At 40.2% G+C, this 27801-nt stretch overlaps 10 protein-coding genes across 19 annotated transcripts; 6 read left to right on the top strand and 4 right to left on the bottom strand.

Annotated features, from left to right (window-relative positions):
* The first annotated feature begins 1003 nt into the window (after positions 1-1003).
* LOC127240728 (probable aspartyl protease At4g16563) lies at positions 1004-2795 on the top strand. The gene has a single exon (XM_051259549.1). The coding sequence runs from the start codon at positions 1110-1112 to the stop codon at positions 2538-2540; it is 1431 nt and encodes a 476-aa protein (XP_051115506.1). The 5' UTR covers positions 1004-1109; the 3' UTR covers positions 2541-2795.
* Positions 2796-3464: 669 nt separating this feature from the next.
* LOC127240328 (protein NPG1-like) lies at positions 3465-7288 on the bottom strand. 3 transcript variants are annotated; one of them, XR_007836324.1, is made up of 8 exons: positions 7193-7288; positions 6887-7056; positions 6433-6680; positions 6022-6286; positions 4720-5939; positions 4492-4639; positions 4023-4399; positions 3465-3768 (listed from the first exon to the last, which is right to left on the bottom strand). XR_007836324.1 is itself a non-coding variant. In XM_051258937.1 (7 exons), exons 3-7 carry the CDS (start codon positions 6604-6606, stop codon positions 4080-4082), a joined length of 2127 nt encoding a protein of 708 aa, XP_051114894.1. In that variant the 5' UTR covers positions 6607-6680; positions 6887-7056; positions 7193-7288; the 3' UTR covers positions 3842-4079. The 3 variants fall into 3 exon arrangements, 2 of the variants coding, with proteins under 2 accessions (XP_051114894.1, XP_051114895.1); XM_051258937.1 differs by lacking the exon at positions 3465-3768 and having other exon boundaries at positions 3842-4399; XM_051258938.1 differs by lacking the exons at positions 3465-3768; positions 7193-7288 and having other exon boundaries at positions 3842-4399; positions 6887-7057.
* LOC127240329 (phosphatidylinositol/phosphatidylcholine transfer protein SFH11) lies at positions 7200-9480 on the top strand. Its single transcript, XM_051258939.1, has 8 exons — positions 7200-7956; positions 8057-8323; positions 8407-8484; positions 8559-8660; positions 8747-8796; positions 8859-9126; positions 9209-9250; positions 9349-9480. The coding sequence occupies exons 1-8, from the start codon at positions 7495-7497 to the stop codon at positions 9391-9393; spliced, it is 1314 nt and encodes a 437-aa protein (XP_051114896.1). The 5' UTR covers positions 7200-7494; the 3' UTR covers positions 9394-9480.
* Positions 9481-9563: 83 nt separating this feature from the next.
* On the top strand, positions 9564-11337 carry LOC127240332 (vesicle-associated protein 1-1-like). Its single transcript, XM_051258950.1, has 7 exons — positions 9564-9674; positions 9746-9816; positions 9914-9984; positions 10055-10136; positions 10445-10560; positions 10714-10854; positions 10988-11337. The coding sequence occupies exons 2-7, from the start codon at positions 9765-9767 to the stop codon at positions 11093-11095; spliced, it is 570 nt and encodes a 189-aa protein (XP_051114907.1). The 5' UTR covers positions 9564-9674; positions 9746-9764; the 3' UTR covers positions 11096-11337.
* Positions 11338-11350: 13 nt separating this feature from the next.
* On the top strand, positions 11351-12770 carry LOC127240331 (vesicle-associated protein 3-1-like). The gene is made up of 7 exons (XM_051258949.1): positions 11351-11492; positions 11574-11644; positions 11736-11817; positions 11939-12051; positions 12186-12263; positions 12370-12467; positions 12612-12770. The coding sequence occupies exons 1-7, from the start codon at positions 11441-11443 to the stop codon at positions 12751-12753; spliced, it is 636 nt and encodes a 211-aa protein (XP_051114906.1). The 5' UTR covers positions 11351-11440; the 3' UTR covers positions 12754-12770.
* Positions 12462-15274, bottom strand: LOC127240330 (uncharacterized). Of its 8 annotated transcripts, XM_051258947.1 has the most exons (5): positions 14485-15274; positions 13439-13544; positions 13266-13347; positions 12892-13042; positions 12462-12774 (listed from the first exon to the last, which is right to left on the bottom strand). In XM_051258947.1, exon 1 carries the CDS (start codon positions 15194-15196, stop codon positions 14486-14488), a length of 711 nt encoding a protein of 236 aa, XP_051114904.1. In that variant the 5' UTR covers positions 15197-15274; the 3' UTR covers positions 12462-12774; positions 12892-13042; positions 13266-13347; positions 13439-13544; position 14485. The 8 variants fall into 8 exon arrangements, with proteins under 8 accessions (XP_051114904.1, XP_051114900.1, XP_051114901.1 ...); XM_051258943.1 differs by having other exon boundaries at positions 12772-13042; positions 13439-13601; XM_051258944.1 differs by having other exon boundaries at positions 12772-13042; positions 13439-13590.
* A 362-nt stretch (positions 15275-15636) lies between these two features.
* Positions 15637-18955, bottom strand: LOC127240183 (V-type proton ATPase subunit D-like). Its single transcript, XM_051258703.1, has 3 exons — positions 18832-18955; positions 17973-18157; positions 15637-16529 (listed from the first exon to the last, which is right to left on the bottom strand). Exon 3 carries the CDS (start codon positions 16510-16512, stop codon positions 15727-15729), a length of 786 nt encoding a protein of 261 aa, XP_051114660.1. The 5' UTR covers positions 16513-16529; positions 17973-18157; positions 18832-18955; the 3' UTR covers positions 15637-15726.
* Positions 18956-19072: 117 nt separating this feature from the next.
* On the top strand, positions 19073-21313 carry LOC127240182 (uncharacterized). Its single transcript, XM_051258702.1, has one exon. It carries the CDS (start codon positions 19073-19075, stop codon positions 21311-21313), a length of 2241 nt encoding a protein of 746 aa, XP_051114659.1.
* Positions 21314-22477: 1164 nt separating this feature from the next.
* Positions 22478-23073, bottom strand: LOC127240184 (uncharacterized). Its single transcript, XM_051258704.1, has one exon. It carries the CDS (start codon positions 22852-22854, stop codon positions 22681-22683), a length of 174 nt encoding a protein of 57 aa, XP_051114661.1. The 5' UTR covers positions 22855-23073; the 3' UTR covers positions 22478-22680.
* An 818-nt stretch (positions 23074-23891) lies between these two features.
* LOC127240703 (L-lactate dehydrogenase B) lies at positions 23892-25224 on the top strand. The gene is made up of 2 exons (XM_051259512.1): positions 23892-24571; positions 24656-25224. The coding sequence occupies exons 1-2, from the start codon at positions 23963-23965 to the stop codon at positions 25097-25099; spliced, it is 1053 nt and encodes a 350-aa protein (XP_051115469.1). The 5' UTR covers positions 23892-23962; the 3' UTR covers positions 25100-25224.
* The last annotated feature ends 2577 nt before the right edge of the window (positions 25225-27801 follow it).

The following is a 27801-nucleotide window of genomic DNA, read 5'->3' as shown; positions in this document are numbered from 1 at the left end:
TTCATTTTAGCGCAAAAAAAATATATAGTTTTTTTTTTTATAGTTAAATCATATATCAAATATTACACCAAATTAATTTACTTTTGAAAAGTTAAGAGTTTGGAATGAAAGATATTATAAACAATCTGTATGTTCATTCAGCAATTTTTAACGAAACACTTTTTTTATAAATATTAGTACTAAAAAAATTCAAATATATATACATTAATATAATATATATTATCATTTATAAAAAATATAATAATGTAGAATTTAAAAATGATAGTTGAGGACTTGAGGTTACGAGATAAATATGACTAGACTGAGTAGACTAGATTAGGTCCCTAACTCCAAATTTTATCGCTATTGTCCAAAGCCACGCCAGCTGTGTCTTTATTTGTCAATATATGGGACAGGTATATACATCCATACCAATTTATTACTTTATTTATTTTTTAAAGTAACAATTCAACACATTTTTATTTAAGTATAATAGTCCAAATTATTAGTAGTCCATTTTTATGGTAAAAATTTCAGAAGATTTGATTTAAATTTAATATTAAAATAATATTTAATCAAATATTCTGTAAGAAGAGAAGAAAATACAAAATTCAAATAAGAAAAATTGGAAGTTTTTTTTTTGCCAAAGAAATACAATTTACAACGGCAAGTTATAATAAACTGATTGAAATAAAAATATTTTTTTATTTGTAGTAATAATAATAGTACACATGAAATAAACTCAATAGAATAGGAGTAAGATTTTTGAAAAATGAAAAAAAAAAAAAAAACAAAAAAAAGGACAAAAAATGTTGGTGGAGGAGAAGCTGCCAGGCTGTCCTCAATTTCACACGTGTCAGTCAATTGGTCAGCAAAATGGTTCCCAATTTGACTACACTATACTCACCACCAATTATTGTTTTCAATTAAATTCAAATTTAAATTTAATATAATTTGCATGTAATAATAACATTATTTATTTTCTAAGTCGAGTTCGAAATTCCAAGTAGGATGACGTGTAATTTCAAAGTTGCTTACCCCACTCCTCTCACTTTATTAGTATTTGTAACAGTAATATTGGGTTCTCTGCCTCTGCCTATTCCTTCCTTTGCTCTCATTTTTGCTCTCCAATGGCTTCCACGCTCTTCTCCTTGCTTTGCCTATCGTCTCTCTTCTTCTCCCTCGCTCATTCATCTCTGCTCCTCCCATTATCCCACTCCCTCTCCTTCCACAACGCCACCGCCCACGGCCTCCTCAAATCCACGGCGGCGCGTTCGCGAGCCCGCTTCCGCCGCCAGGTGTCGCTGCCGCTTTCCCCCGGCGCCGATTACACCATCTCCTTCTCCTTCGGCTCGCAGATGGTTTCTCTATACATGGACACCGGAAGCGACGTCGTTTGGCTGCCCTGCCGCCCCTTCGAGTGCATTCTCTGCGAGGGGAAATACTCCCCCTCCGCCGTCCCTCACTCCGCGCCGCTCAACCTCACCTCCGCCGCGGCGGTGCACTGCAAGTCCGCCGCCTGCTCCGCCGTCCACTCCTCCCTCCCTTCCTCCGACCTCTGCGCCATCGCCAAATGCCCTCTCGAGTCCATCGAGATCAGCGACTGTAAATCCTTCCACTGCCCGCCGTTTTACTACGCCTACGGCGACGGCAGCTTCGTCGGAAAGCTTTATCAGGACACGCTGTCGATTCCCAAGGCGGCGCCGCCGCTTGAGCTCCCGAAATTCACCTTCGGGTGTGCTAATAGTGCGCTAGCGGAGCCGGTTGGGGTCGCCGGGTTCGGCCGCGGAGCGCTCTCCCTGCCGGCGCAGATCGCCGCCGCCTCGCCGGACATCGGAAATTACTTCTCCTACTGCTTGATTTCTCATTCCTTCGACAAATTACAGGCGAGGAGGCCGAGCCCGCTGATTCTTGGGCGGTACGAGAAGGAAATGAAGAACGACGTAACGGAGACTCAGGAATTTGTGTACTACACGTACACGCCGATGTTGGACAATCCGAAGCACAAATACTTCTATTGCGTCGGATTGGAGGGGGTTTCGATCGGAAAGCGGCGGATTCCGGCGCCGGCGAGCTTGCAGAGGGTCGACCGCCGGGGGAACGGCGGGATGGTGGTGGATTCGGGGACTACATTCACAATGCTGCCGAGGAGGTTTTATAAGGCGGTGGTGGGGGAATTCGACCGCCGCGTCGGCGCCGTTTACCGGCGGGCGAGGGCGGTGGAGGACCGGACCGGTCTAGGGCCGTGTTACTACGGGAAGGAGGAGAACGAGAAACTCGCCGCAAAAGTTCCGAAATTGGTGTTTCATTTTGGGGGGAATGCGAGCGTGGAGATGCCGCGGAGGAATTACTTTCACGAGTTTCTGGACAGTGATCGGAAGCTTAAGGTGGGGTGTATGGTGGTGATGGACGGCGGCGATGAGGCGGAGAGCGGCGGAGGTCCGGCGGGGCTGCTGGGGAACTACCAGCAGCAAGGATTTGAGGTGGTTTACGACCTGGAAGCGAAGCGGGTCGGGTTTGCCCGGAGGAAGTGCGCATCTTTGTGGGATAGATTGAGCTGAGCACTAACGTGCGCTTCCACGATCCAAGTCAACTTTGAGTCCTGGTTGACTCTGTACTTGAGTCAACCGGGTCGGGTACTCTCGGGTTCGGGTTATGGGTTTTAATTTTTGTTAATTAATTTTGTGGAGTGTTCGTTTTTTTTTTTTGCATGATTTGCTACCAAGGATGTAAATGGGAATAATACAAAAAAAATGTAAATTTGTGTACTTTTTAAAGCAGTAATCAAAAATTGCCCAAAAAAAAAGAGAGCGATATGAATCAAGAAATTGCAAATTATACATGGTATATATTTATTCAGTGCGAGAATCAAACAAACAGAAGAAAGTGGACTATTTTAGAGGGTGAGAAATAAAGAGGGACCACAAGTTATTTTTTTCTTTAAAAACGATACTATTTAAAAATGAAACGTTTTCCCACTCTTTTTTCTCATATCATCAAATTAAAAATGAAATATATTTATATATATATTATGAAAAAATGGGAATTACAGCTAAATAATAGTCCAGCAAGGATTATAAAGGGAGCAATGGGCAAGACAATGCATAGGAGGTTTGAATTGGGTTCATGAATCACACGAAACAATTGAGGTCAGGTCAATGTCAACGTCAATGCCAATTCGATTCATCAAGGGTGGAATTAATAAAAAGTTTTCTTGGATCAATTAATTGAACAACTGTATACATAGGACTTGATGACATTGAATTTTTTCAAAATATTTCCTATAGGATTTTTCGTCCCACCTACTCCATTATGCACTCACTTAATAAATTATTTAATACTATCATTCACGTAACCAAACTACAAATTTTTTAGCAAGTCATGTGTAACAACAATACAAGTTTGGGAAATGGAGTGAATACTGTTATATAAGTACTACTTCCTTGTCTATGAATAAATTTAAGAATGAAAGTAAATACCCACCTATCTTTACAAAATTTTTATTATTAATTTCAGTTTAAAATATTTCCATTTTATTTATTTATATACCTATATTTTTTTTGTCAAAATAAAACAAGTAAATTCCACTATAGTATTGTGGCAGAAAAGGACAAAAGGCGCCGCCAGTAGAGAGAGAAAGAGTGAGTGAGTGCTTACGAATTTCTGGATTCCGATCATCGCCAGCTGTCTGCCAACTCCCCCACACGTGTGCTTCCAGATGCTTCCTCCTCACCTTACCAACCACCTTCCTCCACGTGTCATGCTTCGATTTCCACACCAACCTGCATGCTATCAAACTCCAGTAATAATAAAAACAATTCTCACGTGTACTAACTAGACAAACAAAATATTTAGCCCAATATTTAACTTATTAGTAATCGACGTTACAATGCTACAAAATACTTATATCACAAACTAATTAATAAAACAAATACAACAAACAATTTTGGAAAGGAAGATTTCTAGCAACGACTGCCATACAATAGAACCTTCCAAGAAACAATTCGAGACTCTAAACGTTATGTTAAGCGATGAATGCGTACCTACAAGTTAGCAAAGAGTTAAAGAACGCGATCCCGAATCAGCACGAGCGGCGATGTTCATCGAATGGAACCGAAGCTTTCGACAGGTTCGGATTCTTCGAGCATTGAAGCTGCCTGGAAACAGTCCATTGCATCGACTAGCCGTCCTGCGGCCTTGTGGACGAGTGCTAAATTGTACCAGGCCAGATAATTTGTCGGTTCGATCCTTAGTGCATCCGAAAGTAGAGTTCTTGCGGCAGGTAGCATTTTCTCCCCCATCTTCGCCAATGCGGTGCTGATCAGAATTTTGCATGGCACGTATTTTGGTTCGATCAAGAGGGAGTTGATGTAAGCAGCCAACGCTTTGTTGATGTTCCCTTGCTTTTCTTGTATAACACCTGTAACAACAACATGTACGACAAGGAACTTTATTTTAACGACTACTTTGAGGTGAATCCGCAATCAAGTTTTGAATTTTGCGATTCTTTACCTTCGATGTGGAGAGTTTCTGGCGAGTACTCTTTCAGGGCTCGAGCTTTTCCGAGGCATACCTCAGCATCCTTCCAATGAGAAAGGCTAGAGTATAGTGTTGCTAATCCGAGCCAAACTTCAAATTCATTTACACTCTCATCATCCGGCTACACAGTCGATGGAACACGGGATTAATAAATAACACATAAGAATCATATTTAATTCAACTAGGATCGAAGTTCGCTACCTGAGGCTCGTTTCCATTAGGTCCCGAAGATTTTTTCTGAGCTTGTACTAATGCAAGAAGGTGACGATAAGTCTCGATTGCATCCTTGTGTAGAGATTGAGCAATTTTAAGCTTGGCTTTGGTTCTAAGGAGGGGACCTTGATCCCATTTCGAAGTTTCATCCAAAGCTGCATCGATGACCACATCCGCCTCCGAAAAGCGTCGCTGGCCGGATAAAACTAAAGCCAGCAGTCTCCACCCTTTTATCATAGATCCTCCGGTTGCATCTAAATACAACTTGGCGTATCGCAAAGCTGCATCAAGATTTCTATGCTCGGCATATTGGATCCCCAGCATGAATATTAGGTCTAGGTTCTGCGGATCTAGAGCTAATGCACTCTCCAACGACTTCAGCGCCCCCGACTGAAGCTGTGATCGTTCAAAATCAGAAGAAGAGATTTTCGCCTGCTTTCCAAGGCAAATACCAAGCATATGGAGGCCAACACTTTTAAAATGTGCACTTGCATTTCCCGCTTCAACATTAGATAGTACCGTTTGTGCATGCTTCACTCCCTCGGCTGCCAAACTCGCATCCTCACTGCATATTTTAGCAGCCATTAGAGATGAGATGATATCATTCGGCTGCTCATATGGATGCAAAGTCTTTCTCAGAAGATCCAAGGCAGATTTATTCTGCCCGGCTCCGGTAAAAGCCAGTGCCATAGTTTTCCAACGCTCGATACGATGTATCACTCCTGGTAAAAACTCTTCGAGCTGCTTTGCTAAAACCAAAGTTTGGCTGCATAGAGATAGAGCAAAAGTAAGGTGCTCCAACACCGATGGATCCCATTTAATCTTTCCTTGGTAAAACTTTCTCATAAGAATCATCAAAAGTAAAATCGCCTCTTCCACATTGTTTTTAGGTATGTATGGATCATTAACCTGCGAAGGGGCGCTCGGTGGCGAAGCCTCAACCCCACTATACAGCAAGAAAACTGCGAATCCCTTTTGAATCCTTGCAAAACATTCATCATCAAGGTTCCACTGCGTTTGCAGCGCTTGACGGTATGCATCTATTCCATCCGAAAAGGATCCTATTTGCATCAATAATTCGGGGAGTAGCGCCATAGTTCGGCTGACAGGTTCTTGAAGCTTAGTTTCTACCAAAGTATCCGGAGGTGCGCCATCAGACATTGCCTTTTCTACTACATCAAGCATACTCTTGCACTCCTCAATAGCATCTAGAAAAACACCAAGAAGTTAAAATTCTTAGGTATGTAATTCGATCATGTTAAATTAGTCGTTGACAGATTAAATTAGTACCTGAAAATTTTCGTCGTTTCTGAAGACACTTGGCTTTCAAAAACACGGCATCGAGCACAAGGTTAGTACTATGCTGTGATGGTGAACCAGATGATACTGATTCAGAGGAGCGCGATCGACCCCTTTTGGATCCACCCTGCCTTTCACCCAACGATTGTTGCAGCCGTTGTATGGCTGCTTGAAGATCGATGTCGTTGAATATTCGCAATGCACTATCAGTATTGCCTCGCTTGTATTCTAATCTCCCGAGAAGAGCTCTTGCTTCCTGAACATAAATGGTGAAGCTGTAACCAATAAAATTCACAGAATTGCTCACCTATTTGGAGACGAAGATAAGGAGCAGCAATGGCTATAACACATAATTTGAATGCAGGACAAAGGGAAAAATTGGAGAAGGTGAATGAATCCAACCTCTGAGGTGAGAGATAATTTATCTCGAAATGCAGCTTCAGCATCTTGGATATTTCCTTGGTCTAGCTTTGCTTCTACTTCATCTGTTTTCATGGTAACGCCATTGCAAACTACTTGCCGGACAGATGGATCAATCTCCGATTGACCGGCCTCCTGCGATTCGCCCTCTGCCATCTTTGTTTCTGACCTAATTTTACCACAGCAAACGAAAACAACCACGCGCTTTCATTCTGTAACCGCTTCCAATTCTGCCATGTTCATGTAATGAGAAACAGGAAATTTATCGATCCGCGGAAGATACATGCAAATTGAAAGTAAGAATTATATCACGGATGTGATCCATAAGAAATTCAATTCACGACAATATCTACCACCAGCAAAGCAACGACGATATAGACGAAATCCAACAACAAATGTCAAAATTCCTGAACGGCAAACGTCCGAGAAAACATACCTAAGATTAGGAATCGGGGGAATGATCCAGAAAATCTTCAATGCAGTAGTCGGTGGTGGAGATCACGATTCCGCGGGGGGAGAATGTATGATTATGATGAAACAATTGGGGAGTTGGAAGAATGAAGAAATAACGGATGGATCAAGGGACGGTGCTGTGCATTGACGCCACTTGTTAAACATCGAAGAAAAATTAGACAGCACAAATAAATGCAGGAATTAAAATATTTATTTATTTATTAAGGTCATTCTCGGAAGTGCTTATGCTTATGTGCAGAACAATGTCGTCTTCCTCCTCTAAACTTACACGTAATTAAATTACAGAGCTGTCAGTACTCAGTACTGGTTATGGCGGCGGCCGGGGAATATCTTGGCCTTCAAGCATTCCGATATTCGATTTCTCCCTGCCAAAGCAAAACTCGGAAAGCCATCTCCAATTTTTAGACACTTTGCCTTTCCTCCTCTGTACTTTCTATCTGTTGTCTTCGTCAAATAGGCCGAATCTCAGTTGTTTCGCTTTTGAAGAAACGTTTGCTTTTCTAGATGCATTTACTCATCAATTGTGCAGTGACTGTATTCTCATGGTACCGGAAGCTTTTATTTAGATGAATGGAGAAGGCAAAAGAGCAGAGCAAAGAAATTCTGATTTCCGCCGACGCCGGAGGGAGCAATCAGTCGGCAGCCGCCAGTAGAAAGAAGACGAAGTCGTTCCATCCTCCTATCGAGACATTCTGGCAATTACCACCGGCGAAGGAGCCGAGGAGGTCCAAGCCGAGGTTCATAGCAATACTGTCGAACACATTCAAATACATGGAACCGTTATTGAGCACGAAGAAAAGCCAGAGCAAGAGGACGGTTTTAGAAGGCCACCATGATCCTAAAGATCAGATTATAGTCGATTCATTTCGTGAATTGCTTCATCTCGAGGGTCAGCTCCCCAAAAAGCACTTCGATTATCACACTCTTCTGAGATTCCTTAGAATGAGAGATTTTCATTTGGTGAAAGCCAAGGATATGTTCATGCAATACATCAAATGGCGCGAGGAGTTTCATGTCGATACCATCACAAAGGTCTGTCAATACTTAACACATTTATATATATATATATATACATACATATATATGATCATGAAGATTTAATGTAATATGCAGCTGCTGATAATGTGTGCAGGAATTCAAGTTTGATGAATACCAGGAAGTTAAGCAGTGCTATCCCCATGGATTCCATGGAGTCGACCGATACGGCAGGCCAGTTTACATCGAACAGCTCGGAATGGTTGATCTAAATAAGTTTCTCCAAGTGACGACAGTCGACAGATTCGTGAAGCATCACATATGCGAGCAAGAGAAGACCATGAATTGGAGGTTCCCGGCATGTTCGCTTGCTGCTAAGAAGCACATTGCATCGACGTTTAGCATATTGGACGTGAAAGATGTGGTGAGATTCTTGCAGCTTATACAATGGTTGGAATTTTACGTTCTCTTGTTTTGGCAATGGCTTAAATGAAGGTTCTTCCACAGGGAAGATCCCATTTCTCGAAGCCGGCTCGCCATCTTTTCATGGAAATTCAAAGAATCGACAGTTGCTACTATCCGGAGGCACGATTAACATCTGTTCTTGTTTTGTTGTTTCCGATCTCGAAGCTTTATATAATGTTGATCTTGATTTGCAGACACTGCATCAGCTGTTTATCATCAATGCTGGCTCTGGATTTAAGGTACTCTGGAAGGCAATCAAGAAGTTTCTCGACGAACGTACCTTGGCGAAGATCCGAGTAATCCTGTTTCTCGATGTTTCATTTCCTCATCATTGTGTTATCAACTTCTCAGTTAATATGAACTTTCACAGAATCCATTGTAGGTATTGGGAACTGATTACAGAAGCTTCTTAATTGAAGCTATCGATCCAAGGTAACCGAATACTTTACTAAAATTTATGCCTTTTTCCCCTACTGATGAATGATTTCTTGCAGCAATCTCCCGACTTTCTTGGGCGGCGAATGCACGTGCTCCGAATCCGGGGGCTGCCTATTCAGCGACAAGGGGCCTTGGAACGATCCTGAGATCATCGAAACACTTCAGGTAATGCTTAATGCTGAAGAGGAGCAGGAATGCGGCGAGCTAGACGAACAGATTGCATCGACAAGCCTGCCGAGTGATGGCACTGCCGGAGACAATATCGACAAGCCCTTGTTAAAGAAGATCCAGGCCTTCGAGCCGGTGCTCGAAGCTGCGAAAAAGGTGAGTTCTCCATTTTTATTGTTTAGGAAAGTAAGAGTGGTGGAAGCAAATATGTTTTGATTGGTATTTAATTGTTCTGCAGAAAATTGCAAGTTTGGAAACTGCATTAGAAGAGACCAAACTGGTCAGTAATCAAAGCCAGGCTGTATTGAGAAAATTGAGTAGTGTCTGCCATTGTTGTCTTCTTCCCTGAGGTGTTTAATTTGTTTGATCCAATTCCAGGTCTTGCAAGGACTAACACAGCACATAGAGGAACTGAAGAGATGAACAAACTTGCTGTGTTATGCTCAGTGAAGAAATTACATTTTACAAATAAGTTCTTTTTCTTTCTTTGTAGCTTCATTTCTTGCAGTAATATTATGGGACAAGACAGTCTTGTAATATCATCCCCTGTTTAAATTACTCAAGACTATTTTATATCAAAATCTGCCATTTCCCTCCATTGCTATAACATCGAGCATTCTTCGGATCACCTCCAAATTTTCGTCTTCCCATAACAGAATGGATTGCTTTTCAATTTCTTTTCTTTCTCAACAAGAATTATAAGGGTATTGTGTATATATATATATATATATCTATCTTTTTTCTTTCTCATCTAATTTTTTTTGGGGGAAAACAGTTTTGATCTTGTAACAAAGATGAGTTCGGGAGAAATTCTGAATGTCGAGCCCCGGGAAATGACATTCCCATGTAAGTACTTGCACCATTGATCGAATTTGAATTGATTTTCCATTTTGAATTCGCTTTGTGACTCTTCATTTCTTGGATTGATTGATTGATTGATCAGTTGAGTTGAAGAAACAGATATCTTGTTCAGTGCTGGCATCAAACAAAACTGATAATCATGTCGCTTTCAAGGTTATGATCTGAATTTCTTGTAATTTTGTTTCTCGACAGAATAACCATTTTTAGGTTTTCCTTTTTGTAGATCAAGACAACGAATCCAAAGAAGTACTGCGTTCGGCCAAACACCGGAGTCGTTTCGCCCCATTCAACATGCGACATTGTTGGTAAATCTCATTTCCAAATTCCAGACCAACATTGTCAAAATCTGGTTTCACGAAAAGGTTTACTAAGACTGATGATTTTGTAATATAAAAAAAGGGATTCAATGTCATGAAAGTTGAATCCAAGATTGATAAGGACTTAGCAGTGTAGCATGCATTCTTGATCTGGTCTTTAGCAAATGAGACAATAAGATCTATTCAGAGATTAAGTTCTATAAATGGCCACTAATCTGCTATCTTGTACGTTCTTACAAAATAAATCGACATATGTTTGCTTATGGATTTGGATTTCTGTGTGTTTCTGGGTGCAGTGACTATGCAAGCACAGAAGGAGGCTCCTCCAGATATGCAATGTAAGGACAAGTTTTTGGTTCAGAGTGTCGTCGCAACCCCTGGTTTAACTTCCAGAGACATTACTCCAGAAATGGTATTCTCATTTTCATTAATGATCATCGGCGAATGCAAACATCTAGAAATTAAATCATCAGTCATTCGACAATAGAAAAGACATGAGAAGAATGGCATGTAGATAGAACATGATGAAATGTGAAATGGGTGTTTGCGTTTCCTTTTTTTGTAGTTCAATAAGCAGCTCGCCAAGGTCGAAGAGTGCAAGCTGAAAGTGGTCTATGTTACTCCACGCCGACCACCATCTCCGGTAGCCGAGGGGACAGAAGAAGGATTTTCTCCAAAGACCATTACAGTGGAAAATAGAAAACAGGTTTGGATATTCAATACAAGCCACTTTTTAGCAAGAAGCATCAGTTCATTTTTTGCTTCTTGATCAACTTTTGTATAATTTCATCTCTTATTGGTCATAGAATACTTCTGATCGTCTATGGGGTGCCGTGCAGGAAGTGATGAAGCAGAAGAGCAGCAAAAGTGGAGGAGTGACAATATCTGTTGTGCTGGTAATTGGCCTAATAGGTGCAGTCTTGGGGTACCTTGTGAGAAGGCCATAATTGTTTGTTTCTTGAAGGCATCCTCATGTCTTGGCTAGAATTTTTTGGAGCTTTGGAGGTAGATAGATCTAATCTACACACATTGTATTTAGCATGAGCTAACAGTTGAAGGTGAAAGTGAAGACAATGGGGCAATCTTTTTCCAATTATTCAATTCATAGAGTCAATTTGATGGATTTGTTTAGAACTTCATTCAACTGGGTATTTTTAAATCTACTTGACCATTTCTTCCATTCTCCATTTTCAACTAGATTTATGTTTGAAACAATCAGAAATACTAAGGAAAATGTCAGTCTGTCTTGTCGGGGTTTCTTCTGATTTCAAGCATCTCCGAAGAAGATAAGGATGAGCAGGGAGAAGCTTCTGGATATCGAGCCTCAGGAGATCAAATTTGTCTGTGAGTTCTTGTCGTCTCAATTAGGGTTCCTATTTATTCCTTAATCTGTTGGTTTGTTTGTTGGTTGTTGATTGAAATTAGATGAGGTAAACAAGGAATCATTCTGCACAATTCAATTGTCCAATATCTCCATACATCAAGTTGCTTTTAAGGTATGAGGCTTAGAACTTTGAACTATGTGAATTGCATCATTTCTGCATATACATAAAAACTCTAATTGATCCTCCTGTTATCTCTGCTTAGTTTAAGACGACAAGTCCCACAAAATACTTTGTTCGACCCAACGCAGGAGTTCTTATTCCCGGATCAAGCTGCCATGCTCAAGGTGGTTCTATTATGATGAATTATGATTTGAATATGGTCTAGACTTTTATCAGTGATCAAGGAAGCCTACTTATGGAATACTGAATACTGAATTTTCAATTTGTGTTTTTTCGGTTAAAAAGTTCGAATGGTCGCTCCGAAGGAGACTCCATCCACCATGGACTGCCACGACAAGTTTTTGATTCAGAGCATTGTTGCGAGCCCTGGTATCACCATGGAAAGCGCTCGAAAAATGGTAGTTGCATAATTGAACAAATTTTTTACTGATATGTGCAGATGAAGTTGTTTCAGTTCTTCATTTATTTTTCGTTTCTTTATCATACATGTGCTTCAGGTTAATAGTAAGGAACTGTGTCTGCAAATTTTCAGTTCAGTGAAAGAGAAGATGCGATTAAACAGATACAACTGAGAGTGATATATTCTTATCCACAGACTGTTGATTCTCAGGTTTGTTCACTAGCCTGATATTTGTATTGTTATCCACAATCATTGTTGCAAAAAATTCACCAATTAATCAATCTTCACAAAACACTGATGCATTATAGATCAGCAGGTAAGAGATGGGCTTCGATTCGGCAATCTGCTCATGAATGGTGTCGGCATTGGGTTACTCGGGTTTATCTTTTGGTACCTGATGTTGCCACTCTTCTGGTATGACATATGAACTTTCAAAAGCTATACATTACAATGCTACATTACATAATAACCATCTTCTCTGAAGTACCCATTTTGAGTCACTTCCTTTTCTTCTAACTCTTACTTTCCATGGAGATTCACATTCACCTCTTCATGCAGGAGTTTCACATTCATGGTTACAGTGTTGGTAGTCAAGGTGGCAAATAGACTGCTTTCAGATTCGGTCGAAGATTGGGCAGTGAGGATTCTTGCTTCTGTTTTTATCCAGTTCTTTGCTGCACTTTTCAAACGGCGGGCGTAAACCATATTGAGCTGAATGTGTCTGGCAAAATAAGTGAAGGGATTGCATGTTTTCGTGTCAAAATTTCTGCTAGTCATATTTAGCATCTGTTACATTTGTTTGACGCAAGAGAAGTTTGGTCGAAAAAACTTGAGTGACCTAATCAAGAACTTGTATACAATATCTGCAAGGGAGGAATCCCTGGTTTTCTTGTTAATAACGCTGTCTTCGTTTCCTTTATAGTTGAAGCTTATGCCTCCCTTAACAATCAATTGTTTCCTACTAATATCAACGCCGAATTCTTTTGATCCTGCGTGGAGCCAACACCGTGTAAGACTTTGAAACAACAATAGGATTTGATTTCAGCTAAGACAAATGATTCATTTTCTTTTGAATTGCAGATATTATGGCAAGTTGGGAAATGTAAGCTTCATTATCTATTGTGCAATATAAATTCCAGGCGTAGAGATCCGACAGAGAAATATTTTTTGGAAAAAATAAAGGGAAAGAAGCAATGGAACATTATTACTAACCAGCCAAATTTGAAAGAATTTGTGCAACTCTCTGTCTGCAGTGAGAACACCCCAAGTTTGCATCCATAGTTATCACCTGGAACTAGAATAATATTGAAGAACTAGAATGGGTTTTTTTTAAGTGTTGCTGCAAATGAATGACACGAAATAAATAAATCTGGCTAAGAGCTTACCGTTGGAAGTGACAAATTTGCTGCAAAAAGAAGAGGTTGCTTTCCCAAGCTACCCATCTTCATTAAATCTTCTACTTCTCTTGCTTGTCTTACAAAGCAATGTCGCCTGTCGGGGCAGTATCCACAAACCGGACCACCATAAATAAACACTGCTGATATGCAACTAAGCGGCATAAATTATATTTTTTAGTATAAACATGAGATTAAAATAATGACTGGTGCAAGGATTAGTTAATACAGATCAGCAAGCATTAAACAATGCCCTGATTTTATCCCGACTCGTTTGGAAGGATTGGCATGTTACTGCCACCAGCAACCAACTTCTGTAATTAATCATGTAATTGAGAATTTGCATAAAACAATTAATCATATAGTTGGATGGTGGTTTATCTACTTACTACATTACTATTGTTTCAGTTGAAGATAAGATAAGAAACAAAGAACCCACTAAAAAGAACAAAAAATGGGTTCTATCCTATTAAGTATAGGCATGGGGCTAATAATAATTTATTTGTGAAAACTGCAAAAGGTAAAGTTCTTGTTTAAAATACTGCCTACCTTAAATCATACAGCAACCCCACTCTCCCTCCTAAAAAAATGGATGAGACCAAATTTGATTTAAAATAAGCCTTCCATAACCTATTTTCTTGTTATTTGTAAGAAATCGAGTAATTAGATGGATTACAGAAATGTCCAAAAAGTAGACAAGTCAGCCATTGCCATGGACACAACAGTATATGAAAGACATAAGCATTCTATGTATCCCCAAATCCCAATTAGCCAATCAAATAGGTATCATATTAAATGAGATCATTCAAGATCTACAATTCATAATGGATCCAGCTTCAAAAACATCACCAACACATAATAAGAACTTGCACAACATCAAAACAGAGTCAAAAGTACAATTTACCATATCATGGGTAGAGAAGAAAAAGCAACATTGCATTTACAAATATTCGATTACACTACATTAATCAGGTGCTCCACCATTGAAATTGTGGAAGAAACAGCAACACTATGTTAACCCCATACTTGCAAATTACCTCATCTCCTCCTTGAGGAAAAGCCCCCATTTTTCTTTGACATGGTCATCAACAAAGCCCTTTCCCGCTCTTTCTCTGATCTCTCTCTCTTTAACCTCTCCTCCCTCAGCTCCTGTAATGACTTCTTCCCAACGCTCCTTTTCTTTTCCTTGGATTTCACATCATTGTATTCCTCCTCCTCATCTTCATCACCTGTATTCTCTTCAAGCACTCTCTTCTCCATATACCAAGGCAACTTCGATCCTTTGCCCACAATTCCATACCCCAACCTATATTTCTCCTCCTCAGGACCCACAGTCCTAACCTCTTCCTTCTTCACCTTCTTATTACTGTTATTATCATTTCCGAATTTTCCTACCCTCTTCTCTCTTTTCCCATCGCCAGCTTTAATCGGGTCAAAGATCCTGATGCCCTCAAACAAATTGATGTGGTTGGAATCACAAGGTTTCGGGGGCTCATCGACAGATTCAGTTTCAGCCGATACGGAGGAAGGTTTCTCATCAGATTTCTCCGATTCTCGGATCGGTATGCCGCGGGTCTGGCGGAGCTTCTCAAGCCGAAGCTCGGCGTCGCGCTTCCGGGATTGTTCGCGCTTGAGCTGCTCTTCCCTGGCCGCAGCTTCCTCGTCGCGACGAACCTTCTCTCGATTCTCGTAGTTGTAAACATTCCACCGCTTCTGTGGAAGAATGTTCAAACCGCCATGACCACCCATGATGATCCGATGGATTGAATCAAGCGATTGTACTGAACCCTAATTCGGAAAAAGAATTGGGGAATTTGGAGATAAAAATTTCATAAAAATCCCGAAAACACAGACAGCTATTTATCTGAAGACGAGTTTGGGCCTGCGCCCAGAATAAATCGTTAATGGGCCTCAATCTTTAGCCAAAAGCCCAAAAATACAATTCCCATTTCAAAATAACAACAACAATTATTAAATGCTGCTTTATTTTTATTTTTTTAAAAAAAATATCAACAATCACAAACACATTCAGCAATACTAAGCATACAACACTATAATCTTCAAATTATATATAAATGTATATTGGAAGTATGAATCAAATATTTTTCATTGTCTAAGGAAGCAACTCCAGTTAGATAAGGAGAACTCTGAGGCAGCATGCTCTCATTATTCCCAGATAGATAAATGAATGCATAAAGAAAGGATCTTTATTAGAAAAAGAACATCGACTCATATATCTCTCAGAATACGTACTTCAACACAATGCAGCAGTCTTCTTTTCAAAAGATTATGTCCTCGTCTTTGTGCGACGACCGGGAGAGGATGTCGCGGCCTGATCTAAAGTGTGCACCTCTTTTCGAAGAAATATCTTCCGCGAATTTCCCTTCCTCGTATGCTTTGGTAGCTTCACGCTGCTTCTCGACCTCTCGCCTCTTGTAACCTTGTATCTTCTTCAGCCTGAAGAAGTCCTCCCTTTCCAGCTCGTCTAGCTCGCCTTTGATGTAAGTTATGGTGTTTTCTAATCTTGGCTTCACGACGTTCTCAAGGGCATTGACCCTGCGATTTGTGGTCTTGATTGCTTCGTCGAGGGTCAGGAAGGATGTTTGGAGAGTGGCAAGCTCGACGAGTAGCTCAATAGCTTTAACATATGCTGTGCGGCAAGCTTGAACCTGTTGGCCACCTCTTGCCAGTCCAGTCAAGGCATTCTTAGTCTCGCCATCCACAAAGTACTCGAATCGAGGAAGCTTGACCCCGGCAACATTTTCTTGTTGTGATCGAACCTTGAGTGCTGCACTTTGGACATTTTCCCTGACGATGTGCTTGATGTTCTCACCTGCCACATATTTGGCTTCTGTAAGGGCAAAGGAGGAAGTCTTCATGACGTCTCCCATTGATTCTTTTGTTGATACGATCTTCTTGAGGATCTGCCGAAACTGCACAGTTAGTGCATCACTCTTCTTCTTGAGCAAAGCATGGCCTCTTGTAGCCCCAACAAGCCGGGCTTTCATTACTCCAAGCATTGTGACTGTGGGAACCACATTCAAGCGCTGGCTCTGTCCAGACATTTCGTTGGATTTTATTGCTGAAAAAGACAAGCAAAGATAAAAATTTATTAGCAGGATGGCGAATTGAGTTACTGTAATAAGATCGAATGAAGATGCCGTATATTCCTATCTTTCCAAAGTGTGGTAAACAAAGTGGAAAAGTTACAAACTAAATCGTCTTGCTTTATCAACAATTTCCCTATTTATCACGTGAAATAGAAACATAAGGTGTGCTGAGTCATGGCCAATATGATAGAACACAACCAACCACGGACGAACCTTATCATTTCATCCACTTTACTATTCTTCATACAATATGTGCAAGAAACTCCACAACAGCCACTTGACTCAGGCAAAAAATGAGAAGCAAGAAGCATGAAATAGAAAACATGAATGAAATGCAGATTCATAAGATGTCAAATTTCTTCTAATTTTGAGATTTTCAAGTACCCTTTGATCCAACAAAAATTTCTTAAACTGAACCACTAACAACATAACTTGATTATCCAGAGGAAAAATTCAACTAAACATTGGGCATGGGGGATTTAGCAGACTTTAATACACATCTGATACAAGAATGAGTAAATTATCTCTACGGTCAACTGATAGCGATAAAAGAAACTGACCTGGTGCACCATAACTTTTTACAATCCAAAAACTTAATATTCTTCATCAAATCCTACAGCCTTTTTTGTTTCCTAACTAACTATATCTACCCGAAAATTCAGCAATACACATAATAGAACCATGAGTTCATATCACCTCAATTCGAGATTCAAACATCCCTTCCAAACAATTATAGAGAAGAACTTGCTCTTTCTTTAACCCATTTTTCTTATGGTATCTAACAATGAAGCAGATCAAGATCTCTATAGATTGTAGTAACTAGTAAGTCAAATCATTCATGCTAAAATCAACCTGTGTAGGTCAAATGATATGAAATGATCTGTGTTAGTTATACCAATCTACCTTTAAAAACAGAGTCTTTGCAAAGATGAGCATAGAAAAAGTTAGACAATGCTCTGAGGTATAAATCATAATCGACAACAATTACAAGACTTCCTTGTTAGGGTAAGTTCATGGCTACCCTCAAATCTCATACACCTTTATTTTTCCATTACTCTAATCAAAGTCAATTGATGAAGAGTACAAGAATCACACAGGCATCAGATCGCCATCACAAAAACCGCCTTCGACAAGAAACAAATGAGGTGAATAGGGCCCATCACCGGGGAGAAACAAAACCAAATTTTACGCCATTAAAATGCCCTAATTTTGATCCGACCCCACGCCCTAGCAATTTCATCTAATTTAGATTTTCTAACATCCAGCTTCCCCAATGCCGGCGTCCGCAACTGCTCTAATCGACACAGAAACATGAAATCACGCATCGACGACACCACATCCAAAACAATTTCATATTATGTTGCAGCACATTTTTGGCATCAAATTTATCGTCTGCGAGAGTGAAAAAGATATACCTTTTCACCGGAATCAAGCAGCAACCAACCTGTTCGCCAGCGGGGATCCTGCGAGGTTTGCTCTTGCAGTCCGATCCGATTGAGATTAATCGCCTGCTTCACAGATCACGACTTCCACGTATGTTGGTACTATTGGTTAAGGACGCCTGGACGCGAACCTGTCTACGCTGTAATTTCAATATAGCCTTTTTTTCCAAAAAAAAAGAATTATTATTAGATAATTTTATTTATTTTTTAATAAATAATACTATAAACAACATGTGTTGAAAATATAACTTCATTTGGTTGCAGATACGTGTTCATGTATGTATGTTGGTGTGCGATTTTATTATGTGTTTAATAACGATTTTATTTAACTTGAAATAGAAATTCAAAATTTTGGATTTTTAAAATTTTCAATATGGTATGCACTTTTGAAAATATTTATTTTATTGGTTTGATATAAATTGTATGATTTGCTTCAAATCATCCAATTTAATTTGGTTTGATCAATCTTAATAAACTTTTGAATTAGTTTTAATTTGATAATAGCTAAACCATAAATTCACATATTCAGCCTTGTCTAGTAGAGATTGTAGCTTAATGGTTGAAAATTATATATATCCAATTAATGTTTTAACTGTATAAAACAAAATATAAATAAATTAAGAAATTATAAACAAATCTCTGGATTCAATTACCTTACCACAATGTTACTGTTGGATGAACATGTCAAGAAAAAGTAAATATAACTTTAGAAAAATATAATTTTTATAATTTTTATTTTATTTTTATAAAATTATTATCTCTAGAAACAATCAACAAACAGGCAAAGAAACGAGTGGACTCATTCTAATTCTATAATGAACGAAAACGTCACCTCCTCTGACTTCTAAGCTCCGTGACGGATAGCTCCCGACCCGTGATCATCCTCCAATGGATCCATCGTTGTCGACTGTAGCGTTGGGGTCGTCACTGCACACTAGTATCTCGATCACTTCGTCCCCAAAATTCAATTAATCTCTGGGATTTAAATGTTACCGCAAAATCAGCTATCTAGCTGATAAGTGTTGGTAGTGAATCTTAGAGGGATCCAGCCAGCTCTTGAAAGTAAATCCGAGATGGGTGATGGATTTAGTCATTGCACCGTCAACGGAACACTGGATGATTCGAGATTCAGCGAGCCGATGCCCTGGATTGGCCTCTACGTCGTCGCAGCATCTGCAGCTTGTGCCCTAGCCATGGCAATCGACGCCTATCACGGCTTCCGCTACCGAAAGTTCTGGTTCCCCTGCAAATTCTTCTCCCTCAATGCCACTACCTTGACTCTCATCGGCGTGGCGGTCAAGCTCGCCGTCGACCTCAACACCTCCATGCCTCACGCCCACGACCAGCTGGCGAAGCTCAGCAGCACCGCCTTCATCTGCACAGCAATAGGTAATTCTATGCCCTCTTTAGGTACCATGGAAAATAAAGAGCTTATGATGAACGTGGTGGCGTTGGGGATTCTAGTGGTCACTGTTATAGTGAATGTGTGCATCCAATTAGGAACAGGCGTGATTTACCTGTTCTGGATTGAGCACGCCGTTGTCTTGTTCCTGATGGTTGTCTTGTTCGCAATCACTGTTTCGTCGTCCCTGGCGATTGCTGCAACCAAATATTACTTTGATGTTCAGTACAGCGTTAAGTACGAGATAGCAAAGAAGGAATGCGAAGGTAATTGCACATCCTCTGTAGTCGACAAATTGAGACAGGATCTTATGAGGTACTGGATGATGGCTCATACCTGTAATCCTCAGTTTGTGATGGGGCGTTTGGCGACTTGCACTGCCTCCGGCGCATTCTGCCTGCTCAGTGCGCTGACGCTCGTCGAGGCGGTGCTTCGCAGCTACCTAATGCCGTGGTGCTTCAAACTGTGCAGAGGCGATTCGGACTACAGGTGGTCGAGTATGTTGATTCTGGTGACTCATGCCATAGCAGTGCTGGTGGGTACGATTGCGCCGGCATCTAGATGGTTTATAGCCATTAAATTCATGTGTCCGAAGGCGGCGAAGAAAGCGCACGTGAATGGGTGCTCATCGGTGGAGACATACTGGGTCAAGATACTGCGGCATTTGAAGGAGAGTCCAGTGGAGCTGATAATCTGCGGCCATCACGGTAGGAAGCTTGTGTATAATGCGAAGAACAAGGCCTTCGATTTATGCATTCTGCTTCAGATGGGAATGGTGGTTTTGAGCAAGTCCGTCAGGTTGGTTTCGGTGCTGATTGTGAGCCAGCTGCTGAAAGTCCACCAGTGCTGCAAGAAATTAGTCAGATTGTCGACATCCAGCCTTGCAGATATGAGTAGCAAATCGGAGACAGATGCGACAAGCAGAAGGGTTGATCTGAGTCGCTATGTATTGCATCTTGAAGGAGAGGAAGCGCTTATCGACATGATGATGGAATCCGATTGCGATGCCACTGGCCATTGGATCAGAATGGGGAGAATGCAGCAGCCAAAATACCTTACAAAGATGTTAGAGAAACTGAATCCTTCGACTGAGTTTTCCGGGGTGCTGAAGTTCGACAGCCATCGGATTCTTTCTTTGGATGCTGACGAACCTCCGAACAGCTGGGCACTTCCTGTGGTGACATTAACGAGCATTGCAGTTGCAATTAGCGACGATAACTTTGCTTCGGTGAAAGAATTGATGAGGTGCGTCCACGAAGGACTCAGGTACACAAGAATAGTAGAAAGATATATCGACAGAAAAACGAACCTGGACAATGTCAGGAAAGCAGCAGAAGTTACATGGCTAGGAGTAGACCTCCATTACAGATGGCTAGACGTGGATCTTCGTAAGATGTCAGTCCAGGGGAAAAGCCCAAAAGCTACAATTTCAGAACTCTCTGACATCGCCAAGCGCAAGTTTATGGAGCTTCAAAAGACTGATTTGAAATACTGTGTGAGTCGGGACACTGCAAGATGGCCAGTCACAGTTTTAGCTGCCAATTCAATGTATAGGGTATGCGAAACACTCCTGCTCACGAACGACAACAGAGCAAATGAATACAGTAAAGTGATGCTGGAAAAACTTACAGCCATGATCACAGACATAATTGGGGCCTGTCTCACCAACCTACAGCGCGCCATATCAATAGCATGCCATCGAAGCAGCATTGAGCAAAGAGAAGAAAGTGTACGCAATGCTATTCTTCTACTCGGTAGAGCAGAAAAGGTCTTGGAAATTCTTAGCTGCCGAACACTTTTGATCCCAGATCCTGACAAGTCGGTGTGCATAAATAAATGGCGAAGAGCACACAAAGAAAATAGTAACTCGGATTTTATCGCTTCACCAGATGTGTACATAAATGTAGACTGAGAATTTACTAGGAATATAAAAGCAAATAAATCTGCATTTTTTGTGCAACATGTTTACAAAAACTACATGTATATGTAAAAGTTCAGCTATGTGAATCTAGAGCATCTTCTTCACTTTGAATCTAAAAGCCATACTCAAACCACAACACAGGAACAGATACAGTGTTCTGATCCCAAAATTACCAACACACTCTTACCAGTAAAAAACACTTCAGTCCTATACTGTGGAATTTTCGCAATTTGAGACGACAGAAAGACAAGACAACAAAGAGAATTCGCAAGAAATGCACACACAATATGCAGTCTACAAATGGAACCATATACCATTCTGGTTATCCCTGAGGTCACTAAGATGAAGAAATGTAATTGTTGTAAGAAATATCAAATTTTCGTTAGCAGCATAAATAACAAAACCGCGCAACAGAACATGCCTTCAAGTCTTAATACCGATGTTCATCTCTAGCATCTTTGAATCTACTGTCTGAAAGAAAATTAGATCTGTGCACAACCATTTGCGTTAAAAGCCCTTGATAAGAATTTTAGTTGAACTACAGAGTTTGGCCATTTACCGTACAGCACACATTGATTAAATTTGGGTATATTCAGTGTTGTAACATGGAGCCAAACAAGATGGAAGCTATCTTCAAAAGCTGATTTCAAACTTTTTATAACTTCGATGTAACTCGCACCACAGGACCAGCAGAAAGTAGTGCCACATTCATCAGCTACAATAAGCCAATGAAGAATCATAAAAAATGAAAACTAAAGTAACTTTTAAAACTATCAGAAGCACAATTCCTTTGATTTCTGCTTACAAGTATTACCCCAGATCACATTCATATGACAGCAGTCAGATTGTGCCTCCATAGGAAGTCAAGAACTCAATCTTAAGTATGATATCCCACCACTAGAAAAGGGTTCCAATTATTTGTCAATGAAGAAAAGCCTAACATGCACTAATCACATCCTCAAGACTGAAACAGCAAATAAGATATAGCTTTCATAGCTTGCCCCTGCAACTTATGCAACCAATCCAAGCATCCAATTTCTTGATATAACTATATACTACAATAAACAAGAATGAGGTGCAGCATATTTCTCAAGACAATAAAACAAGAAATTGTAGCTTTTCAGTTGTTCTAAATAGTGACAATATACCAATTAAGGCAGCCAAAACTACAACTCTGTCAAAATTTCCATTCATCATCCAATATCACAGAACCTTCAAACTCCATTTGTTGAACGGGATGAGAAAATCCATCGTTCAAGGCATGCCAAAAAAAGAAAATGAATTTCTAACAGGCAAAACAACAAACATCTGGTAGGCGATTGGAGGTAGCGGGCAGGCAAAACATTCGCCACTCGGTTTCATTCATCATCGTCGCGTTTCTTGGGCTTGCGGTAATTCTCTTCGAGGTGCTTGGCGATCACCAGGCCGGTGTTGAAGAGCTTCCGGACGTTGGGAACGTTGTAATTCTGGGCCACATACACCCCGAAAGCTGTGCCCACGATGAACGAGAAGCCGCTCCGGATTATACCCATTCTCGATTACTTCTACAACCGTATCCGCTCCGTTTCCCCCTTTATGAGATGCGATTTCGGAGAAGCTTCCAGCAATTTTCCTCTGTAAGTTCTAGGGTTTGGGGGTTGGGTTGCTTAATAACGGATCGGATTGGCGTTGGCGATTGCCCCTTCCCCAAGGGAGATCTCTCTCGGTCAAAATGACATTTTTCATTCGAAATTATTTGCTTCGCATTCTGTTGCACTTGTATTATTTCTTGCTAATATATATTTTCATAGATTAAATTCAAAATATTTAATTTGATATTCTTAAAATAAAATAAAATATTTTTATGAAAAATAGAGAAGACAATATTTTTTTTTTCTCTTTTGTAGAATTGTAGCTAAGAATTTTCACATCATAAAAAACAAAAATACTTCATAGTTTCTAACAATATATCTATAATTTTCAATAATTATAAACAAAATATAGTATTTAAATCTAAATATATTTATTTAATATGAAAATTCAATTACTAAAAATAATAAGAATTCAAAATATAAAAAATATATAAAGAAAACACAAGTATTATTGGTAAGTCAAGAATATTATTCAAACCAGACCAAAATATAATAATGAAGTCGCCCATGGTAATTAACCAAAATATTATTTAAAACCAGGGGTCTCTTGTAAATTATTTACACTGAACATAATAATCAAAATTCATAAATATGTGTCAAGTTATACTCCACATATATAAGTATATATTTAAGGGAAAAACAAATTTCAATTTAGGAATTATGATTTATGAACTATTATGGCCCAAGAAATCGAACCTGGTAATAAAACCGGCCGCACCCGGTTTCGTAAAAGCGCGTTAGCGACATCAAAAGTTCTTCGAGATTGACAGGCCAGCGTGCTCATCACGTGAAAGGCGGAGTTGTGATCCAGTGCGGTGGAGTCCACTGGAGACACGCTGCATCATCGTCTAATCTTCCTTCCCTCCAATCTCTGACCGTTGAAGAATCAACGTACCGTCTTCAAAGGTCAAAACCCTTGTCGTTTATTATATATACGGCGAAACCTACCGACCCTTTCTGCACATTCCGATCCAAATCAAATCACTGTCTGTTGATCTCGATCGTCGCTATGCATAAGAGCACTTCCTCTTCCTACCTCGGCCCCGGCGGCCTCGATCTCTCGAAAGCCTTCTTCATCCCGATCTCCGGCGGATCGCCGCCGTCTCCGACCAAGCGCCACACCAAAATAACCGTCGTCGGCGTCGGAAACGTCGGAATGGCAATCGCGCAGACTATTCTGACTCAGGACCTCGCCGACGAGCTCACTCTCATCGACGCTAAAGAGGACAAGCTCCGGGGCGAGATGCTCGATCTCCAGCACGCCGCCGCCTTCCTCCCCCGCACGAAGATCCAGGCGTCTCTCGACTACGCCGCAACCGCAAACTCCGATCTCTGCATCGTGACCGCCGGCGCCAGGCAGAATCCCGGCGAGAGCAGGCTGAATCTATTGCAGAGGAACGTGGCTCTCTTCAGGCATATCGTTCCGCCGTTGGCCAAATACTCGCCGGATAGCATAATACTGGTGGTTTCGAATCCAGTGGATGTATTGACCTATGTGGCGTGGAAGCTATCCGGATTCCCGCCGAACCGGGTAATCGGGTCGGGCACGAATCTGGACTCGTCCAGATTCCGGTTCCTGATTGCGGATCATCTGGACGTCAATGCACAGGACGTGCAGGTGAGATTCTTCTTCGTCGTCGTCGTCTTCTTCTTCAATATCTCTTTACCTTTCCAATTAAATTAAACTAAATGAAATGTTTAGGCATACATTGTTGGGGAGCACGGGGACAGTTCGGTGGCGCTGTGGTCGAGCATCAGTGTGGGGGGTGTTCCTGTGCTGAGCTTTTTAGAGAGGCAGCAGATCGCGTTCGAGAAGGAGACATTGGAGAAGATACACAAAGAAGTGGTGCATAGTGCGTATGAAGTGATACAGCTGAAAGGGTACACGTCGTGGGCTATTGGGTACTCTGTGGCGAGCTTAGCCCGGACAGTGCTGAGGGATCAGAGGAGGATTCATCCAGTCTCCATTCTTGCAAAGGGATTGCACGAGATTGATGGGGGAGAGGTGTTCTTGAGCCTGCCAGCTCAGCTGGGGAGGAGTGGAGTGCTGGGAGTGACGAATGTGCATCTCACTGACGAGGAAACTCAGCAGCTGAGGGACTCTGCTAAGACCATTTTGGAGGTGCAGAACCAGTTGGGCCTCTAATGGTGTCAAGGCATTTGTTGAAGCTTGTTGTTGTTTGTTGTTGTTTTGAGATCAACTGTTCGGATTTCATCTTTGTCGAATATTAGTGGTAACAAAATTAATAAAACATTTTTAAATAGAATTAATTTTAATTTATTAAATAGGACTATAAATAATAAAAATAGTATGTCGAGTCTTAATTCCGGATTCTAGAGTTTGGCCAAGTATGAAGTGCTGAGGAGGACGTTGATATGTGTAGAATCTAATTTGTCACTACGATGAGCTTTATACAATTTCAAGAGGGCGTATGTATGGACCATCAATGAGAGAAGAGAGACATCATCAATATTCATCACCATTTGAGAGGAAATAGAGAAGAGAGACATCATCAATATTCATCACCATTTGAGAGGAAATTTATTGGGATCGTCGCTTTGGGATCGTCGCTTTATTTTCTTGCTAATTTTTATTTGTCTATTTAGTTAATTAAGTCCGATGCTTAAAGCTCTATCATTTCAAACTCAAAAATCAAGTTTGAAGCCACAAATGAATTTTCCTCTTATTTTGTTGAAAAATCCAGATCAACAAATTGACGACCATAAGTCGAGGCAAGATTGTTGATCCAATATCCGACGAAAGCTTTACACGTCTACGATCCGATCAAATTATCGAAAGGGTCATAGGTTGACATTTATGCTCCAAATTCTTGGCCATAGTCCGTCCCATGTGTGCGAGCTCCTCTCATGTACGACTGATTGACGACATATGTCTTTGATGCAGGTACGTGTTCCGCATGATTTTCCCATACTGTATGATATATCCCGGTTGCGCACATGGGACGGCTGGTTTGGGCCACGCACGGGCGTGGCCTAGGCATCGAACATGTCAACTTCCGGACATATTACATACGGTATCAGAGCGGATCTCGTCAGTGGCGGCGAACGAAGCGACAAAGTGGGGCATTGCTCAGGGGAGGAGCATGTCAATGGCACGTCAAGGATCAATATGTCCTAAGGGAACTGGACCATGGTTCGCCGTCGTGGATCGTTGTCGCGGATCGGCTTTCACCGTTCCAGATACGTCGCGGCATATCGGCGCGGTGTATCGTTCAAATATTGGTCAACATTATTTTTATATAAAAATTTTTATTTTAAAAAATGATAATATACACAATTAAATATATTAAAACATAAATATAATTAATTTTAAAATTATATATATAATTTGATCTAAAAAATAATTTTACAATTAGTTATAAGTTATTCTAAAATATCAATTTTAATGAAAATCAATTTGGATAAATTAAGTAAAAATTAAAGACAAATCAAAACAATTAAATTTAAAAATTAAATAAACAAAATAATTAAAATAATCTAATACTAATTCCGATCCAAAGTAAACAAATTAATTTTATACTTATATTTACAAAAATTAAGTTAAATGGACTTAAATAATTATTTAGGTTATTTTCCAAAATATTTTCAATTAATTATTCGCTACTCGTTCTTCTTCCCAATCTACACTATCCTCTTCCCCAACCGACAACACTGCTCGATCTTCCTCTCCAATCCTCTTCTTCTTCAGCAACCTTCTTTATTCACAACGCAGCCGCACCTTCCACTACTTCTTCATCTTACCGAACAATATCTTCCCTAAATTTATCCCTAAACTCACATCTTCTCCTTTTCCAAGTTTCAAATTCCAAATATGAAATTGAAGTACTTCACAAGTTCTACGTATTAAATTGAAGTAACGGAAGGAGAATGATTGACAAAAACATCTCCAAAATAAAAAAAATTGAGTGATTTCATGAAGATTTGGAAGAAAATCGGATTTTTTTTTCGTACCGGAACGGTCCTGCCCGTTCCGGTTCCGGATCGGCCGATCCGGCGAACCATGAACTGGACATTAGAAAGTAGAGTGCTCTCAGAGTGGGGGAGTATGCTCGACGTTGATGGGCACGTCAATAAAGAGCATGTCCTAAGGTAACTGGACATTCCAAGAGAGAAGTGCTCCCAAGGTGGGGAAGTATGCTCCACGTTATTGAAGGGCCAAGAGGGCTAAGCTTTGTTCATGAAAGAAAAACCACGTTAAGGACGATCTTCAGGCAGAGAATGCACAAGCTTCAACAAAGGATGACCCAAATGGTATGCGGAGACGAGCGGCGGAATGTGGGTCGCATGCGTTGTCTATTTATCTTCTTTTTTTTTTTTTCCTAAAAACATCAAATCAATCAAATCAAACGCATATTTTTTATTTTTTATATTATACTAAAAATCAATTTTATATTCAAAACATCACATCAACACCTATTTATATTACATCGTACAACTATTCAAATTCAAATTTTTTACTATTCAAATCCCAACTCAAAATTTAAACCACCAACTAACATATTCGTAGGGTGTGTTCGTTTGTAGGATTTTGACAAAATTCTACTTCATCCAAAATTTTTTCCCCAAAAATATGAAATCAAACGCATATTTTTTATTATTTATATTATACTAAAAATCAATTTTACATTAAAAACATCACATCAATACCTATTTATATCACATCATACAACTATACAAATTCAAAATTTTTACTATTCAAATTCCAACTCAAAATTCAAATCCCAAACCAACACATCTGTGGAATATTAATAATACCTCTCTCTTAATTTTATCTTTATTACTCCTCCGTTCCCATTTCTTATATCCATATTTTTAATTCCGTCTCGT

This window comes from Andrographis paniculata, unplaced genomic scaffold, assembly GCF_009805555.1.
Source record: "Andrographis paniculata isolate CXL003 unplaced genomic scaffold, ASM980555v1 Contig79END, whole genome shotgun sequence".
Lineage (NCBI taxonomy): Eukaryota > Viridiplantae > Streptophyta > Magnoliopsida > Lamiales > Acanthaceae > Andrographis > Andrographis paniculata.
Note: the sequence above shows the minus strand (reverse complement) of the source record. Positions and strands in the feature narration are given on the sequence as shown.